This window comes from Neovison vison, chromosome 13, assembly GCF_020171115.1.
Source record: "Neovison vison isolate M4711 chromosome 13, ASM_NN_V1, whole genome shotgun sequence".
NCBI lineage: Eukaryota > Metazoa > Chordata > Mammalia > Carnivora > Mustelidae > Neogale > Neogale vison.
The window spans coordinates 74,309,507-74,329,993 of record NC_058103.1 but is presented as its reverse complement, the minus strand read 5'-3'; the positions used below and the strand labels follow the sequence as shown (position 1 = coordinate 74,329,993).

The window sequence follows — 20,487 nt, the reverse complement described above, 5'->3', positions numbered from 1 at the left end:
TTACCATGACACAGAACCTCTGGAATTTTTAAGTTTACAATACATGATTGTTGGAATGGGTACAATGCTGTAGAGCAACTCTCTATTCTTTCATCTTGCTCATTGATCAGTAACTCCCCATTATCCTGTCCCCAGAGCCCATGGCAAACTCTTTTTTGATTCACTCTTTGATTCTTTGAGTTTGACTATCATCAATACCACATTTAAGTGGAATCATGCATTATTTGTCTTACTGTGACTGGTTTATTTCAGTTAGCGTAATGGCCTCAAGATTCATCCACATGTTTGCATATTGCAGGGTTTCATTTTTTTTTTGTTCTCTTTAAGGCTGAATAGTACTCCATTTATGTATTGAGCACACTTTCTTTATCTGTACAACTGTTTTTGGACATTCAAGTTGTTTCCCTAATTGGCTATTGTGAACAGTGGTGTAATGAACATAGGAGTGCTTAATATCTTTTCAAGATCCTGATTTCAATTTTTTTTAAAGATTTTATTCATCCATTTGATACATACACAGAGAAAACATAAACAGGGAGCAGCAGAGAGAGAGGCAGAAGCAGATTCCCTGTTGAGCAGGGAGCCTGATGTAGGGCTCAATTCCAGGACACTGAGATCATGACCCTAGCCAAAGGCAAACACTTAACTGATGAGCCACCTTGGTGTTCCTCTTTTTTTTTTTTTTTTGAAAGAGAGAGAGAGTTGGGGGTGGGGAGGGTCAGAGGAAGAGAGAGACTCTTAAGCAGGCTCCACGCTCAGCACAGAGCCCACCATGGGGCTCCATCTCAGGACACTATTTTCAACTTTTCAAAGAACCTCTTATACAGTATAAGAACCTCTATATTGTTTTCCTTGGTTACACCATTTTGCATTCCCACCAACAGTGTGCATTTTTCAATCTCCTCAATCACCAAAGCCATCATAAAGGTTTATGGGAGTTCTCATCTGTTCTTTCACCAAAAAGGGGAAAGGAGAACGTGATCATATTCTTCATAAGATTTTGCACACTGACCCAAAGTATAAGCATTTCCCCCTCCTCTGAGATCAGATAGTTTTTCCTTTTCATTCCTCCTAGGGTCCCACTCATTGATTCTATTATAGCTATTTACCTTTTTCTTTCCCCTGTATACTGTAAACTAATACACTTTTATGTATTATCTTAGAAGGTTCATTCATTCATTCACTCACCCACAGATTTTATTTAAATTCCAGTTACCTAAAATACAGTGTTATATTAGTTTCAGCTGTATGATATAGTGGCTCAACACTTCCACAGAAGTCCTGGTGTTTGCTCATTGGGACAAGGGCACTGCTTCATCTCCTCACCTATTTAACCAATCCCAACCTCTCCCTTGGGTAACCATCATTTTGTTCTGTTTAATGACGAGTCTGTTTCTTGATTTATCTTTTTCTGTCTTATTTTTTTCCTTTTCCTTACTTGGATTGTTTCTTAAATTCCACATGAGTGAAATCATATGGTATTTGTCTTTCTCTGACTGACTTATTTCCCTTAATATTATGCTCTCCAGCTCCATCCATGTTGTTGCACATGGCAAGATTTCATTCTTTTAAACTGCTGAATAATATTCCATTACTCTTTTATATATTCTTAGCTCTAGTAAATTACCGCATTGCAACTAAAGGCTTAATAACTATTTATGGATTTCTTTTGATCTAAGGTAATGAAATCAAATAAGTAGAGCAAGATGAGACTTACCAAACTATCTTTTATATCCATTTCCATGAAATTCCCTTTTAAAAGTAGAATTTGGTTCTCTTTTAGTCCTCATTCAATCCAAGCAGTTATTTTATTTTCTGACTATGGGCATTTCCTTCATCAGGAACCTTGGAATGAATGGGGCTGGGGGTTGTGTCTGCAGAGCTGCTTCCTCCGAGGTGTCTTTGCTGACAGCTTCATTACTCTAGGGGGCACTCTAGGCTTTACCAGAAATAAAGATTTCTCTGATAGTCCAAAGTTGAACAGTTAAGAGAGAACAGAAATCATGTGAGCCAGTCCAATTATAGATAGCAAAGGTGGGGAAGAAGGGGGACAGGGTTTGTGTAAATTTCATCTCGGGTTTAACGTTCTGCCATTTCATATCAACCTCAGACATCTGAAGCCATATTTCTAGAAATCCACTATACATATCTCTGCTGAGAGTGGAGGGAGCAAGAATGAAGAAAAGAAGACTGGAAACAATAAGGAACACAAAGAGAAAGAAAGGGAGAGGACAACATTGACTTTGAACAGCAACAAGCGTTCCAGTCAGACTTAGCTGTATGGATGAGCAGGTCCATGAACTGCACAGCAGCGATGGAGATGTGAAAGTTAGAGAGAACATTGTGCAGACCTTTTCTTTTTCATCAGGTAAATTCTGATTGCAATAATAATCAATACAGATTGTGACTGTCTGTCTTGGTCTAGAACTGTTGTAATTTCAGAAATTATGGTTACTTCAGCAATATATATAACACATGTTATCAGATGGTTTCCTATTTATCATATTTTCATATAGTTGAATTCTCACGTAGTCTAATAAACTATGCAAATTGGGGAATGGAGACACTTTTCACTATAATTCTTCAAGGTTTTGTGGAATCCCCATTAGACCTTGAATCTTTTAGAAATATCATTCACCTTTCCTCACACACTCACAAATCCCTTACATAAAGTGTTTTAAGAAAAAAAAAATTTCCTCCTATATTACAAGTATTGCCCCTACCTCCCTGCACTGTTGGCCAGCACAGTTTTGGAGACATGACTGTGCCCTGTCCTGGGCCCCTGTGGGTGGAGTCTGGAGTTCTGTGAATGACAGGGCTAAGGTGTGATTGGTGCTCGGTGGTTCTGTTGAAAGGGATTGACTGTGAGACACAGTTTCTCTGAATCCAAGACTCATTACTCTGCACAGTGGGCAGAAGTACCTCATCAAGTAGACAAGAAATCATGAGGAGACATTGGGGAGTTCTCCTGGGGCTCCTGTGCATCCAGGTTTGCTGTGAGTGGGGACGTTCCTCATGGGTACTTGGGTGGAGTCCACAGCCCACAGCCCACAGTGGTGGGGGGAACTCCAAGTGGGTCCTACAACCTTAGCGGTGTGTCTTAGGATATTTTGCAAGTTTGGAAACTGCATCAGTGACCTCCTGGTGACATCACTTGTGTTTGTGTTTCTCTTTCCACACAGGGGTGAGAGGGATGACAGTGCAGCAGACCCCTTCAACGCTGAGCCTCCAGGAAGGAGGCAGCTGTACTCTGAAGTGCACTTTTTCTAGCACTCTAGGCAGTGTGCAGTGGTTCCGACAGCATCCCAGGGGCAGCGGTCTCACCAGCCTATTTTACATAACTTCAGGGATGCAGCTCAGCGGGAGGTTAAACTGCACAGTGAATACTAGGGAACAGTCCAGCACCCTTCACATCGGGGCCTCCCAACTGGAAGACTCAGCCACCTACCTGTGTGCAGGAGCCACGGTGCTCCCTGGTGATCTGCAGCCTGCACCCAAACTGCAGCTGCACCTGCAGCCCCCACCCTTCCCTGAGGCTGGCATTTACCCCACAGCAGGTTTTGCACATGTTCAGACTTTCAGATTTATCTTAGGGCATGTTTTTCCTCCTAAAATTAGACCCATCTGGAGTGTCATTTCACATTTCTTGCCCGTCTCTTCCCCCAGAAACCCTTGGCAGGTAAAGAGCTCTACCATGGCAGCATTGGAGCAAGTGACAGAGATGCCCATATCCAGTACCCTGGGAAGACAGATGTCCTGGCAGCTAGAATATAAATTATTTGTAACTAGTCAAATAGAAGTGTCTTGAAGAATAAGAAGATCTTGAACAAACAGAGGGATCTGACTGAATTTTTTAGTTACTGTAGATTTTTAATTTTTAAAGAATAGTAAGGAGAATGTATGTAACATTTTTTTAAGTTTGTGTTTAGCTTTTTCACTATGGGAAATACAAATATAATAAAATAATTTTTTGAGGGCCAGACACTCTACTTGTCTCATTACATATATTTTCTATTTCAGTGAGGAAATACACTGTAAATAGGTATGTTCATTTTATTCACAAATAAAGGGAAGATTTTAGAGCATAAGTGACTTGGTGGAATCCAATGTTAGTGAATCTGAGGTGACAGGAGAGGTTATCCTGTGAGTACCTCATCTAGAAGACTGTAGAATCACAAAATCTCAATGATTTCCTTGATCAGTTTGTATGATGTGTTGACATATATCACTGACAGAGGTATCCATTTCTTGTGGAGAACAGCTCATGGAAGTTTTCATTATGTTCCATGAAAATCCATTGTTCTTCCTTCCATTTTGAATGAATCCTTTTTCATGATTATGTAAAATCATTCCCAATTTGGAAACGGGAGTCAAAAACCCTAAATGATCCCCTTCTCTGTTGTAGCCAGAGACAAAGACTGTTGACCCCAAACCCAAAGTTGAAACTTGCATGTGGAAGATTCCAGCACATACTGAGTTCCAGCCTGCACTAGTTTTTATGTTGAGAAAAGGGCACTGATAGGAAGGCCTGTACCCCTGAAAATTCAGATTGAGATAGATGGGTAGACTCCCTGAAGCTGGGAGGAAAGTTAGCTTCCTGAGCATGGAAACTATGCAGTTACACAGCCCTCCACTCTCTCAAGGAACCCTGCCTTTGGTTTAATGCTGTGCCCTCACTGTCTTGAAATTAATACTAGTTTTAGCTTTGTACCTGTCTTTTATAAGTGAGTCCCATAAGTGGGGGAACAAGTGCCTGAGCAGAGAGAGAGGTGGGCAGCAGGACTCAGGCAGGAACACATGCAGACTCAGGTTCTGGGTCACAGCAGGCTGTGTGAGAGCTGAGCAGTTGGCTGGGCCACCTGTGGTGTCTGTGCCTGCTTTGGACTAGCTGGGGCTTTGACATGCAGCAAAGGGTGTAGTAAATACCTACAGGAAATTACTATAAATGCAAAGTGTTTACCTGGACATTTCAATTAAGTAGTTTGGTAGTTTCTTACACAAGACTCTTATCCCTCTTATCCTATGATCTAGCAATGGCCTTCCTGAGTCCTTTTACCCATAGGGTTGAAAACTTACATCCACACAAAAACCTTACAAAGGTGTTTTTGGGCAGTTTATTCCCATTTGCCAAAACTATGAAGTAAACAGCATGTTCTTTAATAAGCAAATGAATAAATAAATGGTGTTACATCCAAACAATGGAATATGATTTGCTGCTAAAAAGAAACGAGCCATGAAGGAGTGAAGAGATAGGGGAACCTTAAAAGCATTTTCTTAAGTGAATACAACCCATCTAAAAAGGCTACGTAGGGTATGATTCTGATCCTCTGACTTTCTGGAAAAGGCAATACTATGGAGAAAGTAAAAAACTGTGGCTTCCAAGGGTTGAGGAGAGCAGCAGGGATCAATAGAACACAGAGAATACTTAATGTAGTGAACCTAGTCTCTATACTATAATGGTGGATACATGCCTTATACACTTGTTCACACCCACAGAATGTCCAACAGCAGGAGTGAACCCTAGAAAAACTGTGGGCTTTGGGTGACATGGTGTAGCAGTGTAGGCTCATCTGTTGTGAAATAGTCATGGGGAAGGTGATAGTTGGAAGCCCATACCTGTGTGGAGGTATGAGGTGGACTGAAAACCTCAGTACATTGGCCTCATTATTCTTTGAACCTGATTGAGATAGTTGAAAAGAAAATAAGTCTTTAAAACATTAATATCAGGAGCGCCTGTGTGGCTCAGTGGGTTAAAGCCTCTGTCTTTTGCTCAGGTCATGATCTCAGGGTCCTGGGATCGTGTCCCTCATCGGGCTCTCTGCTCAGCAGAGATCTTGCTTCCTCCTCTCTCTCTGCCTACCTCTCTACCTGCTTGTGATCTCTGTCAAATAAATAAGTAAAAAGTCTTAAAAAAATTAAAATCAGTGACATGAAACTAATATGTATGAAGAGTTAAAGCATTTATGTTATTTTTTTAATTAATTTTTTTTAGATTTTTTTACTTGTTTATTTGACAGAAAGAGAGAGAGCACACACACACAAGTAGGCAGAGGGTAGGCACAGGAAGAGAGAGAAGCAGGATAATCACTGAGCAAGGAGCCTGAGGTGGCGCTCAATCCCAGGACCCTGAGATCACGACCTGAGCCAAAGGCAGAAGCTTAACCCACTGAGCCACCCAGGTGTCCCAAATTAAAAAATTTTAGAAATATATCCCCTAGAAACATTACCTAATGACAGCTTTTCCTTGTTTTTTGATTAAAGTCCCCAAATTTCCATTTTGAAATGATCTAAAAAATTGTATACACATCCCTGGCTGGAAATTTTGAAACTCCAAACTAAGTTTTAGGAAAAAGCCAGAATCCAGAAAGCAATTGGGATATTTTAAAAAGTGCTTCTTGCTTTCCATGTTAGTAAGCTCATCCACCTCCTCTAGTTTGTCTCAATTCTGGAGATTCTTTCTTTTCTTCCTACAATAGATAAGTTATATGTAATAAATATATATGAGAAATATGTCTCCAAAAGAATATCCTACCTACTCATGGCTCAGCCATGGAGTCCCCAGGTCCCACTGCCTGTGAGGAGTTTTCAGTCAGTGAATAAAGTCCCATTTTAGTTCATGTTAATATTGATAAAGTTCTCCTTGACACATTATTGATCTCATAGAAATAATGAAAGACCAGATAGGATCTCATTCTAAGAACCATGTCTCTGCTTCCAACGAGTCCTCAGGGTTGGCTAGGATCAACCTCAAACCCACAAGATCATATGTGCTTGTGAAAATGGTCTTGGGATTCCATGATGCAGGCAATTTCACCCACTCTGACACCAGTCCACAGTGTGTACCAGTCCTCAATACATATTTGCATTGTTATATAGTATAAAAGAAATTTAGAGTTGGAAGAGCTCTTAGAAATCCTTTAGTTCAACTTAATTTTTCACATCAGAGACTTTGTCCAAGATGACAGTCTGGAACAATTAGGTAGTGAATAAGCTGGGCAAGAAAGAAAGTGGGTTTCCTCACTTCCGGTTTAGCATTCTTTCCCCTGCCTCCTTGCTGTAGGGCCATTGTGATGGGTAAAGAAAAAGTGTCTAATGCAAGCCCAGTCATATAACTGCAGCATTGCTCTGAGAAAATTGTGGCCCATTTGGTTAGAATGCCTGAATGGAGAGTTCTAATTTGTGTAAATGTCTGAGACCTTGGGCAGGAAGGGAGACTCAGGCTGAGTGACTATGATTCTACCAGCAAACTCATATATCATATCACTCACTGTTTCTGTAGGAGGAAGCCAGAGGTGATGGTGTCATGTGAACACCAACATGTATTTCTAAGGACTTTCGCAAAATAACAAGTATTTATTATCCCAGGTGCACATCTCTTGAAGGCAGAGTGAGTATAATGAGCATAAGTCACACACTGTCTGTAAAATGATCACTGGGTATTTAGGGTTCCTGCAGCTGGCAGTTCATGAAGATGGTAGATGAAGTTTTCCTATGCCATAAGGAAAACAATATTCTCTGAAAACATGATGGAGATGGAATTTTACACAAGGGATAACCTTATCTGTGCAATAGTTAATCCATGGAAGAGAGTCATTCATATGAATGATCACATTGAGTTCTGAAGGTCACACCTAAAAATTGCAAAAATTGACCTTCCCACCAGTAGAGGGAATTTTGCCCAGAGAAGAATTTGAGAATTCTTACTTTATGGGGAGTGGAGGACGGAATGGAAGATTCTCAGAATTAAAAAGTTTTCCACACATAAAAACACATTTCATATATATGCATATATTTATATTTTGAGTTGATATTCTTCACTATAGCTGTCTTTAAATCTTTCATGGTGGGAGAGGAGGATGCACATGAGTTTTATTCTTTGTCCTTTTGTGGATCTAAGAGTAGGCTTCACAGAAATTAGGAAAGTCTTGGTCTTGGAGGTGAGGTAGTCTTGTTTTCCCAGGGACTATTTCTCTAGATCAGTTCGTTAGGACCAGTTTCTTTTTGGTACCATTCCCTGAGCACACACAATGTTTATGCTTCTCTGGATTTTTTCTCACAGAAGTCATCAGAAGATTCCAAGAAATTCATGTGGATGAGAAAGGGGTGTGGGAAGAGAGAGATAATTCTGGAAACTCACAGGATTAGAGACCTTCATCAATGAGTCTTGGGGAAAGAACACTCTCATGGCATTTAGGAGAAATATGATGGAGTATGAAATGTGAAGCAGTGTTGACCAGGAAGTGGGAAGCATGACAGGATGGATAGTGGGTTCTTTAGAGAAAACTCTTCTGAGGCTATGAGGCAGCATTGCATTGGGGGACATGCCATCTATTTTGATTTGGGAAAATGAAAGCACTTAAAAAATAAACTCACATAGTTATATTTTCTGAGTTTGCAGCTTGACGATTTATCAGAATTTCTACTCTGTCTTTTAATATTTTGCATTATATAAGACACATAGCATTCAAATAGATTTCTCAAAGCAAGTCAGATTTCTCTATGCAGATTTGTTCCTCAGAGACACAGGCTAAGAGAAAAGCATTTCCCCAGCGAGTTCCCTAGAGATGTGACCACAAGATGGCAGTGCACCTGTGCTGATGCAGAACACGTGGAGGGTTCATTTTAGTGCATCTGATGGACTAGACTATGGCAGCAACAAAGTCTTTTTCTTATTGGCTGGTAGACAATGCGGGAAACTACTCTGTTAGAGGAAAGAAGGGACGGTCTGATAAGAGAGGGAGCTGAGCTGGCTGGAGGCTGCAATTCTGAACCTGAGCTTAACTGGGAGGAACCATGAAGACATCCATGGGAGCTTTAATGATGTTCTTGTGGCTGCAGCTGAACTGTGAGTTCAGAGTATATTAGTGGATATTCTTCAGAAGTCAAGACTGGCTTTACTCAGGTCAGTTGGTATAGAAAAAGAGCATTCTGCAGCACAATAACCTGGAATCTCTTTTCCTTTCTCTGACATTTTCTTTCTGCACAGGGTTCAGCCAAGGAAAGAATGTGGAGCAGCATCCTTCTACCCTGAGTGTCCAGGAGGGAGGCAGCTCTGTTATCAACTGCAGTTATTCCGATGGTGGCTCAGACTACTTCCCCTGGTATAAGCAAGAACTTGGAAAAGGTCCCCAGCTCCTTATATACATTCGTTCAAGCATGGCTACAAAAGAAGACCAAAGACTCACTGTCTCATTGAATGAGACGGCCAAACGTTTCTCCCTGCACATCAGAGACACCCAGCCTGAAGACTCAGCTGTGTACTTCTGCGCAGCAAGCACACATTGCTTCCCAGGCACTTGCTGCCTGCACTCAAACCTGGGACTGGGGCAGCCCCCTGTCCTTTGACACAGACCTTCAAGGATAGCTTTTGTGCTGTTGCTTATCCACAAGTGGAAGCTAACATATTAGACATTAAAAGCATATAAGAGGAAGAGTAAGCCAATGGTGACCTGGACAGAGCTAGAACATTTTGTTAGATGACTCTTGCCTAATGGATTCTTGAAGGTAGTTAGTAATGTTTTATTTTGAAATCTGGGTTTTAAAGATGAATTTACTTTTGTTATTCAGGCTCCTTTTCTATAAATAACTCCGTAGTACCAGTGAACAGTCCTTACTATGGATAGACTCAAACACTGTTTCAAAGGTAGCATTTATGATATTTCTGATTCTGAAACATAATTGGACATTTAGAAATATTGAAAGTACAAATATGAAAATGAAAATTCTGTGATCACATAATGTTGCTATTATTGTTTTTAGACTCTAAAATTCCTTATTATAATTATGATCATGATTTTTTACTTTATATATTTTGATTTGAGCATGACCCTTTCATCAGTTTTTTCCTCAAAGATCTGCTTTATTTTATTTTATTTTTTAATTTAGTCATTTAGCTTGTGTTTTAAAATAGCTCTGTGAGATATTTTACTTAATTACATTTTCATATTAATTTTGTTCCTCTGTATTTCAAGCAAAATTTGAGAGCCATTGCTATGTGCTTTGATTGCTTTCATGTTCAGAAATTTTGTCACGGGTTTTCCTTTAGAGCCCAGGGATGGTATGTACTATTTGTGTGTTTGAGGGAAATTAAGCAGGGAGTGGTTTGACAATGTGAGCTTCAGCTAAAACTCAGAAATCTATTCTCATTTACAAAATTCTGTATCTGTTCACAAAAACATTTTCATAGAATTTAGGAGACAGAATTTTGTATTTCCTTCATTGTTATATTTTCAGTAGGTACAACAAATTTTTTCACATAATTCATTATCAGTAGATGTTAATGAAAGAAGGATAGAAGAATTCTGCTACTCATAATTTAATTTAAGCTTTATGATTGGATTGAATTTGTAAATTTATTTGTGACAAATAAAAGTCCTTGAAGTGTCTGATTATTTGATTGTTTTTATTTTTGTATTGTATTTTATTTTATTGTAATTATTTGATTATTTGATTGTTTTACAACATACTGTTTCTTTCCATTTATATATGTCTCTTTTTTAATAGTGCTCAGTGGTTCAAAGATAATTCAATTTTTCCTGGACTTGTAATTTTTTGTTATCATTATAATGAAAACTTTTCTTTCTGACATACATGGGAAAATATTTATATGTATGTATCAGCCACCTTACTATTTTTAAAAAGATTTTATTTATTTATTTGACAGAGAGAGAGATCACAAGTAGGCAGACATGCAGGCAAAGAGAGAGGGGGGAAGCAGGCTCCCTGCTGAGCAGAGAACCTGATGCAGGGCTCAATACCAGGACCCTGGGATCATGACCTGAGATGAAGATAAGGGTTTTAACCCACTGAGCCACCCAGGTGCCCTTAAAGTTTTTTATTTATTTGTCATAGAGAGAGAGCCCAAGCAGGGAGAGCAGCAGGCAGGGGAGAAGCAGGTTTCCTGCTAAGCAAGGAGCATCATGTGGGACTCAATCCCAGGACCCTGGGGTCATGATCTGAGCAGAAGGCAGAGGCTTAACCCACTGAACCACCCAGGTGCAGCTCAGCCCCCTTATTATTAGTAGTAGATTGCACAAAGGCATTTGGAATAATGGCTAATGTAGGGATGACCTGTTACAAACCTCCCTGACACATATATTCACATTTCACAGAATTAAACATTGTTAATCACAACCTTCTTTTTTAAAAAGAAGCTATTTCTCTAGTATTGTGGAGACATCAGTGGAGCTAATGAAGTTGTGTAAATATTTATTTCTCTCATTCTCCCACCTCTGCTCAAGGGTAAGCTCCTTACAGTGTTCCCCCAGGTCTTCCTCACTAAGGATGGCTATAACTGGCAACTGTCATGGTGAGAGTGGTTTCTCTAGGCGGAGTTACAGTTGTGCGTTATTTGCTCACTGGCTTTTTCTTATTGGGAAACACATCAAATTAAATTCAGCTTATCACATCTGACCAAAGGAGGTTAGAACTGTAGCCCAACACGTCAATGGGCTTGATTCTTTCCCTCCTTATACCGCCAGGTCCTGTGCAGTAGAAGGAAGATGACTCCTGGCGGGTGCCTTTCCTCCAAGCCCGATAATGGAGTCAGAAGGAAGCATGCTTCTATATAATTCATTCGTTTCCTCTTAAGTCCAGTTAGAAGCAAGAGAGAGGGTGCAGTTCCTTCAGGTTTGAATGCTTGCTCATACTGAGGTGAGAATTGATGCAGTGGAAGAAAAGAAGTATTTTAGCACGAGCGTGCACTGAGTCTCAGATCCAGACACATTTAAGTTTAAACCTTCATCATGTTTGGTGTATTTATTTCTTACGTCCTGAGACAAGGTAGTACAAATTTTTAAGCCTTTTCTTGATCCTGTGAAGCCGAACTAGGTGCTGAGAGTCTCCCTTTTGTTTGCTTTCTCTAGGACGGTGCTGACTGAACTTGTGTGATTTCTCCCAATCCGGGAGAGTGGATCTACTCTCTGCGCATGCTCACTAGCCCCTTACAAAAGCTCACTGCTGTTGTCATCCTGTCTGCACTGGTGGGAGGCCACAGGATGGGATGATGTATGGGAGAGGGGCTGGGTGTTGTGTTTAGGGTTTAGTCTAATTCAGCTTGGTTGTTGTGGGTGTTCCATACTCATATTTACTTTCTGAAGGTCTACTCTATGAGGAAGTTTGTACTAGTATTTGTTCCTTCTTATTAACACCTCTAGCATAGGTGTGCTCAGTTTCCACACTGGAAGTTTACTTGCTTCCCACCAGTCTTACCCACAAATGCTCATAATTAGGAGCTCTTAGGGGAACATTGTGAAGGAGCAGAGTGTGAATTTTCCACTTCGTTTCTGTCCTTGACTTCAACACTCCTTCAAAATCACTTTTTGCCAACACCTGGCTCAGTTTGCACACTTCCCAGAACTCTTTGTTTGCTTAATGTTCCACACTCCAAAATCCTCATTCTCTCCTTTTCACTCCTTCCACCTCTAACCCCATTTCTGGAGTGCCTTAAATTCTGGATGGTAATGGATGGTTGATAATTGGTCTTGCATTCTAATACTCTCATATTTGATTTGAAGGCTGATGTGTAGAGTAGAAATCTTAAAAAGACTCTCTTAAAATGTTTTTAATTATAAAATTTTACCATTTTAACATACAATTTACCATTTTAACAGTTTTTAAGTGTAGAATTTACTGATATGAAATACATTTACGTTGTTGGTCAACAGCAACACCATTGATTTCTAGAATTCTTTTCATCTTGAAAAACAAAATATTTATACTCATTAAACAATAACTCTCCATTACTCCATCCCTCCAGTCCTTGGGAACTACCACTCTGATTTCTCTTTTGCTGAGTTTGACTAGTTTAGATATCTCATAGAAGTCGATTCTGCAGTATGGGTCATTCTGTGACATTTCATTTAAAATTATCTCCTCAGGATTCATCTATATTGCAGCTTGAATTTCTTTCCTTTTCAAGGTTGAATAATCTTCCAGTGTATGTCATGTCCCATTTTGTTTATCCATTCCTATCTGTTGATGGACTTTGGGGTTGTTTCCACTTTTTGGTAGAAGTAGGAATTCAGAAACATCTCAATATTTTTGATATATAGACAAATTCTTCCCATTTTTGAGTATACACCAGAAGTGGGTTGCTGAAGGCAATTCTGTTTCTAAGTTTTTGAGAAAGGTTTATACTTGTTAAATGGAACAACTACGCTCTAGACTGGGTCACCACAAGCAATTGTCAAGGAATAGAGTGATCACTAGTCATGAGTGGAGCTCCAATATCACTGAATCACAAAATCCTAGATTGGGTTGTCCCTTTTGCTACAGTCCATTGCATAGATCAGGTGTCAATAATTGGTCTGAATGGAATGATGAAGCCTCAACTCAGGAGTCAGCTCCTGAATAGCAGTTTGGGCATCCATTATAATGTATTTCCTTTTAAGTTTTGGTAAAGGGGCCAGACCTGCACATGTTTGAATTTCTTTCTTAGTTCCAATTATATAATAAAGAGCCTGTTAACGAGTGTCTTAAAATATTTCAAAGGCTTTGGAAGAAGTCGTCTTGCTACCCTCCAGTCTCTCTTCCATTTTTTCTCTGTCAACATCTTTAGTGGCAAATACAGGAAATGGTTTTTTTGTTCGTTTGTTTGTTTGTTTGTCTGTTTTGTTTTGTTTTTCATTTTAAAGAATAGTACATTATTGAATAAGTTTTATTATCAGAAAAATAAGCTTCAATCTTCGATGATGGGCAGATTATATGGTGGAAAGCAATTTCCTTTGCTTTCCATACTGATGGAAAGGTTTCTACTAAATGAAAAAAGTCATACAAGTATATTCACAAATATAGCATCTATCTCAAAACATTTCACATGATTATTCACATCACTCATACAATGACATAGGAATCTGTCATTCTGTCAGATTGATTTGATAAAATATACCAGTGAAAAAAATACAAAATCTTCTAACAAAAATTAATAAAAATGTACAAGACTGTCCTTGCATACCTCAGGGAAGTTATTTCTTATATACATATTCCTAAAACTTAGGATTGGTTTATATGAATAGCATATCAAGTAAAGATGAAAAAATAGTCATTTTAGAAATAACTCTGTTTACTACCATACCACACAGATCATATGAGGATTTAAACAGCAATCATGGATTTTGAATATATATATATACATATATATGTATATTCTTTATATATATAATCTTACCTATAAAACAGTAGTATACAAACTTCAAACTAAAAGTTTATGCAAAGTAACACACAATGTTCTAAATATTTTTAAAGATTTTATTTATTTACTTAACAGAGAGAGACACAGCAAAAGAGAAAACATAGCAGAGAGAGTGGGAGAGGGAGAAACAAGCTCCCCGTGGAGCAGGGAGACTGATGTGGGGCTCCATCCCAGGACCTCGGGATCATGACCTGAGCCAAAGGCAGATGCTGAACAATTGAGCCACCCAGGTACCCCCCAAATTTTCTAAATCTTAAGGAAACTTTAAAATACCTCTTATATTTGTAAATAAAAAAACAGAATAAAGCTGATCTGATCACCTTATTAGGTAATTTATTCTGGAAACTTGTTAATAAAGTATTGGTGGGAATTCTTATTCTTCATTATGCTGTCACCTGAAGCACTCAATCATTTTCTTCAGTAAAGGAGTAAGTAAACGAATAGACTACATGTCAGTTACCACATGTTACAACCAGTTTAACTCTGACAATAACAGGAGTGGCCACAAAGTGCCTCAGAGTTGGCTGCGTCTTGAATTTCTCACTGAAGGATTGGGTCAATCTATCTTTGGAACAATTTTATCAGTAGACAGCAACAATAAGTGTCTTTTTATTCTGTTTTCTTAAAGTCCATATCACTAGTCTTTAACAGATAACAATGAGATAGCTCTAGCAGATAAAGCAGGAAGGGAACTATGTTCTAGAAGAAGCATTTATCTGTCTTTGATACAAGCTTCTCAATTCCTGAAGAGGTGCCAACTCATGCCTATCAATCAGATTAAACTCCTGAACAAAGAAAATAAAGGACTTAAGGGAGGTGTTGAGGTGGACCTCCTCTCACAGCTGCATCACAGAATCAAACTGCTGGTGATGAATATGCATAAACCCAGAAAAATCCTTTGAAGGGGCTTTGCCATAGACATAAAGTTTTTTGGAAAGGGGACACCAAACTTAGAAAGCAAAAGCCTTTCATCATCAAGCTGATCCTGAACCCAAACATTTGATTGGCTTTTTGGTATTAGTACCATTTTCCCAATGATATTCATATCTTGGACCTGCAGACCTGACTGGACAGCTTGCTTCAGTGCAGAATTCTGTAATAGTTCCATACAGCATGTTGATCTGGTTGAAGAAATCTACAGTGTTAACTGCAATCCATTCACTGAAGTCCTCTCTCTCTGGCAACATAAGAGCTTGTCTCAGATTTCCACTTCTTAGAGGTGCTTCTGCCTGTTTTAAGAGCTGATGAGAACCCTCAGGCATATTCTTCTTTGGTTTGAATATTTTAGAAGAATGGCTTAACTTCTATCCTCAGAGGAGAGGGACCACTGGCCCCCAGTGCTGCCTGGATTCAGAGCCCAGGCAAGAGCCAGAAGGAAGCAAACAGTCCTCAACTCTTGGCCCATGAAAGTACAGGGCGCCCCTGCTATGAACCACAGGTCTAGCAGGAGCAAGTTGCTATGATGGCCTCCCTCAACTTGCTGACCTGAAAATCAGGGAACAGGCTTTTTTCTATCATCTATCTCTGTGTTCAGAAGTATTAGCTCTGCCATCAGGTTCTTGATACTTTTGAGCTTGCTTTATTCATTTTTATTTTTATTTATTTTTAAATATTTTACTTATTTAATTGAAAGAGAGAGATACAGAGCAGAAGCAGAGGGAGCTGCAGGCTCCCTGCTGAGCAAGTAGCCAGATGTGGGACTTGATCCTAGGACCCTGGGATCATGACCTGAGCAGAAGGCAGCTGCTTAACTGTCTGAATCACCCAGGTGCCCCTTGAGCTTGTTTTATTATTTGTAAATTTGGGAGAATGATATCTTCTTTAATATTTTGTTGTGACAATGTGTCAGTAATATATCCGAAGAGACTGGCACATAGAAGATGAGCGATTTAGGAAGGTACGTACCTCAATACATACAGAAGAAGTGTTTGACAAATCCAGATTCATTCCTGAGAGAAATTCCCAGGGAATGAGGAACTGAAGGAAATTTCCTTAATGAAAAAGGGCTCAACCAAAAACCTGCATTAGATGTCATAGTTGGTGGTGAAAACCTAAATGCTTTCTCCTTAGTTTCAGAAATAAGGCGAGAGTTTTGGCTCTCACCACTTGTATTTCATATTGAAGTAGAGGTTCCAGCCAATGCAATACAGCATGGAGAAGAAACAAACACCACACAGTCTGGAAAGGGGGAAGTGAACTTATCTTTTGACAACCAACATAACTGTCTGAGCAGAAAACTCAAGAAAATCTACAAAATAGCTACTAGAACAAATTGGTTTAAGATGTCAAATGTATGCCTACCATATGACCCACCTGTTGTACTACCAGAAATTGATCCAAAAGAAATGAAAGCATATGTCTATAAAACATCTTTTTTTTAAGATTTTTATTTATTTGACACAGAGAGAGAGAGAGATCACAAGGAGGCAAAGAGGTAGGAAGAGGGAGAGGGAAGCAGGCTCCCTGAGGAGCAGAAGGCCCTATGTGGGGCTTGATCCCAGGACTCTAGGATCATGACCTGAGCCAAAGCCAGAGGTTTAACCCACTGAGCCACCCAGGTGCCCCAAAACATCTTATACACAAATGTTCATAGCAGCTTTATTTATAAGAGCCCCATTGAGATTAATTGAGATGGTCAGCAACAGGTGAAGAGACAAGTTGTTTTATAGGCATATGATGGGGTAGTACACAACAACAGAAAGAAGCAAAGTCTTGATAAACATGACTACAGAAGAATCTCAAAATATTTATGCTGAAGCAATTGCCACAGTCGCCAAACTATGGAAAGAACCAAGATGCCCTTCAACGGACGAATGGATAAGGAAGATGTGGTCCATATACACTATGGAGTATTATGCCTCCATCAGAAAGGATGAATACCCTACTTTTGTAGCAACATGGACGGGACTGGAAGAGATTATGCTGAGTGAAATCAGTCAAGCAGAGAGAGTCAGTTATCATATGGTTTCACTATTTGTGGAGCATAACAAATATCATGGAGGACAAGGGGTGTTAGAGAGGAGAAGGGAGTTGGGGGAAATTGGAAGGGGAGGTGAATCATGAGAGACTATGGACTCTGTAAAACAATCTGAGGGGTTTTAAGTGGTGGGGGGGCAGGAGGTTGGGGTGCCAGGTGGTGGGTATTAGAGAGGGCACGGATTGCATGAAGCACTGGGTGTGGTGAAAAAATAATGAATACTGTTTTTCTGAAAATAAATAAATTAATAAAAAAAATTTTAAAAAAATATTTATGCTGAGAAGAAGCATATATTTCCATTTATGCAAAATTATAAAATATGCAAACTAATTCATGACAGGAAAGTTACCTGGGAATGGGGATGAGGAGGGTTGAGAGGAGGATTACAAAGTGACGTGAAGAAAGTTTTGGGGTGATGTATGTGTTCATTTTCTCAACTGTAGTGATGGCTTCAGAAATACATACATACATCAAATCCTATAGAATTTTTGAATTTGCTGCACTTTATTGTTATGTAAATTATGTACTAATACAGCCATTCAATATCATTCTATGCACTATTTTCCCTCATTGCAGTGCCAGTCTTCTTGTGTCACGTAAAATAGAAAATATTTCTCCTGTAGGCTTTCATTGGCCTGAAAGTATATATATTTTTAATTTATGCCTAATGATTTTCTGCATCCAAGTGTTATACTGTTTATTTTCAACCAGCATCATCCCAACCTGTTTAGCATTGTTCCAGAGATTTTTTTTTCTTAAGATTTTTATTTATTTGACAGAGAAAGATACAGCGAGAAAGGGAGATAAGCAGGGGAGAGGAAAAGGGAGAAGCAGGCTTCCTGCTGAGCATGGAGCCTGATGTGGGGCTTGATCCCAAGACCATAGGATCATGACCCCAGCGGAAGGCAGATGCGCAACAACAGAGCCACCCACGCCCCCTGACCCTGCATATCTGAAGAGACGTTTGTAGTGGCTTGTCTAAAATTGCTTTCTAGCATAATTTTGAGGCAGGTTCTGACAATGTGATTTGGAAGGGAAAGGGGAAGGGAACGGATACAGGAATGGAAACAGTATCCAGGCCTGAATTTCTTACTTCACTATATATATGGGAAACCGATCCCATGTTGGCTCTGGACTCTGATATTCCTCCACCTGAATGTGTGGAGAATCGCCTCCAGGAAACAGCTGAACTAAGCTTCCTAATGTGTCTAGAGTATATGTTTACAGGGCTTTATAGAAGATGTGTCCACTTCTAGAAATATTTTTCTGATAATCCCGATTTCTTACCTTTTGGGAAAAATTATTTGATTAATGTTTGGCAACAAAAAGTGTCAGATGGATGATAATAGAAAGCATCCTTGAGATTAAACCTGTTAAGAAGATAGGATTAGTATTTGTTCCTGAATTCACATACAGTAGTCACCTTATGTTGGAGTCAATAAAACTGTGAGAACATAAACTCTCAAATCATTCTATAGGGATTTGATGACTCCATGTATGAATTTATTTTGTCTGAAATTCCTATTTTTCACTTTTTATTTATTCTAAAAGTCAGGAATATTTGACTATTAGATAGTGTGACTTCTGAAACTTTTTATTAAAAATAGTATTTATTGCAATTGCTAGTAGTTTAGGAATAAGTAAATATGGTATTTCAAATAAATGCTAGTTGTTCATTATATTTGTTTAATTTAAAAATATTTATTGAGTACTTTAAAAATGAGTCACTGTTCTAAATATTGCATAAAGTGGGGCGGCTGGGTGGCTCAGTGTGTTAAGCCGCTGCCTTCGGCTCAGGTCATGATCCCAGGGTCCTGGGATCGAGCCCCGCATCGGGCTCTCTGCTCACCCGGGAGCCTGCTTCCTTCTCTCTCTCTCTCTGCCTGCTTGTGATCTCTCTCTATCAAATAAATAAAAAAAAATCTAAAATAAATAAATAAATAAATAAATATTGCATAAAGTGCCAAAAACACAGAATCAGTCAGCAATGACTTGACTTCCTCTTACTATTTCTGTATTAAACTCCAGCTCCTTTTCTGGCAGTCAGTAGGTAATAGGCCAGCCCACATGGACACATGAGAATATGAAGTACTGTAATAAAATGCTTCTGAAGATTGTTACCCTCCCAGGTACAGAAATGCCTTGGGGTGCTGTGTTAAAGAAGTTCCACATCAGGTAGTGGCTTAAGAACAAAACAGACCTGAGAAGTCAGGATTGCTGTTGTTCAGACTTCCAAGGGCCACCTGAAGCCTGACATGTGCCTCATGACATCAGGGATGAAACAGATGGCTGACTTGGGGAGGATTCTGACCAATATGCATGCATTTTAGTCCGTGTCTACCAGGGAGTGCAGCTTCCTACCGAAGTGACATTTCCTGTATGAAATCTGGGTTTCTACTGATCATTTCTTTCACTTCAACCTTCTCCATAGTAAGAATGAAGAACATTATTTAGGTGATGCTCCAGAGATGAAGTGTTCTCCAGGCTTCATGACTGTGGTACTCTTGATGCTTGGGAATTACCATTCTTCTTCAAATTTGGATTCTTTCTTCCATGGTGTCAGCAAAACCTTTAACTATTATTTATCCATGAGTTTTATGCCCAAGGTGACACAGATCTCCTTTCTCTTTCCTCAGAACAAACCCATGGAGACTTAGTGACTCAGACTGAAGGCCAGGTGACCCTCTTAGAAGAGGCTTCCCTGACTGTGAACTGCACTTATTCAACATCTGGATACCTTACTCTTTTCTGGTGTGTCCAGTATCCCGGTGAAGGTCTACAGCTCTTCCTGAAAACCTTGAGGGACAAGGAGAAGAAAAGCAACAAAGGATTTGAAGCCACCTTTCACAGCAAATCGAAAGCCTTCCACTTGGAGAAAGGCTCAGTGCAAGCTTCAGATTCAGCTGTGTGCTACTGTGCCCTGAGTGACACAGTGACAGGTACTGCAGGAGGAGATGAGCACAAACTGAGCTGAGCAGAACAGGGGCCTGGAAGCTGCGTGTCTTTTCCTGATGCAGTCTAGTTCCAGCACAATCTGGTTTTTGTCCATCAGTGTCTGGTTGATACAAAATCTACAAGCGACTAGAGTGTAGGAACCAACAGTAACATTCCCCAACCCCAGGTGGTCCTTAGTGACATTGAAAACAGTTCAATGCCAAGAGTTCCTCAGCCAGGGTGTAACTAATTTCAAGGTAGAATTACACAACAATGAAGTGGTCTTGGAGTGTCCACTAGGTTAAGTGTCTGACTCTTGATCTGCTCAGGTTATGATCTCAGGTTTGTTTGACTGAGCCCCAACATCAGACTCCCTGCATGCTGG

The 20,487-nt window shown here is 39.6% G+C and overlaps 1 pseudogene and 2 gene segments (V, D, J or C); 2 read left to right on the top strand and 1 right to left on the bottom strand.

Moving 5' to 3' along the window:
* The first annotated feature begins 8,793 nt into the window (after positions 1-8,793).
* LOC122894548 lies at positions 8,794-11,312 on the top strand. The segment is given in 3 exon segments: positions 8,794-8,845; positions 8,987-9,277; positions 11,284-11,312. Coding segments are annotated over 3 exon segments (372 nt in total).
* Positions 11,313-14,883: 3,571 nt separating this feature from the next.
* On the bottom strand, positions 14,884-16,138 carry LOC122894547 (annotated as a pseudogene).
* Positions 16,139-19,251: 3,113 nt separating this feature from the next.
* Positions 19,252-20,142, top strand: LOC122894546. The segment is given in 2 exon segments: positions 19,252-19,297; positions 19,805-20,142. Coding segments are annotated over 2 exon segments (384 nt in total).
* Positions 20,143-20,487: the final 345 nt, after the last annotated feature.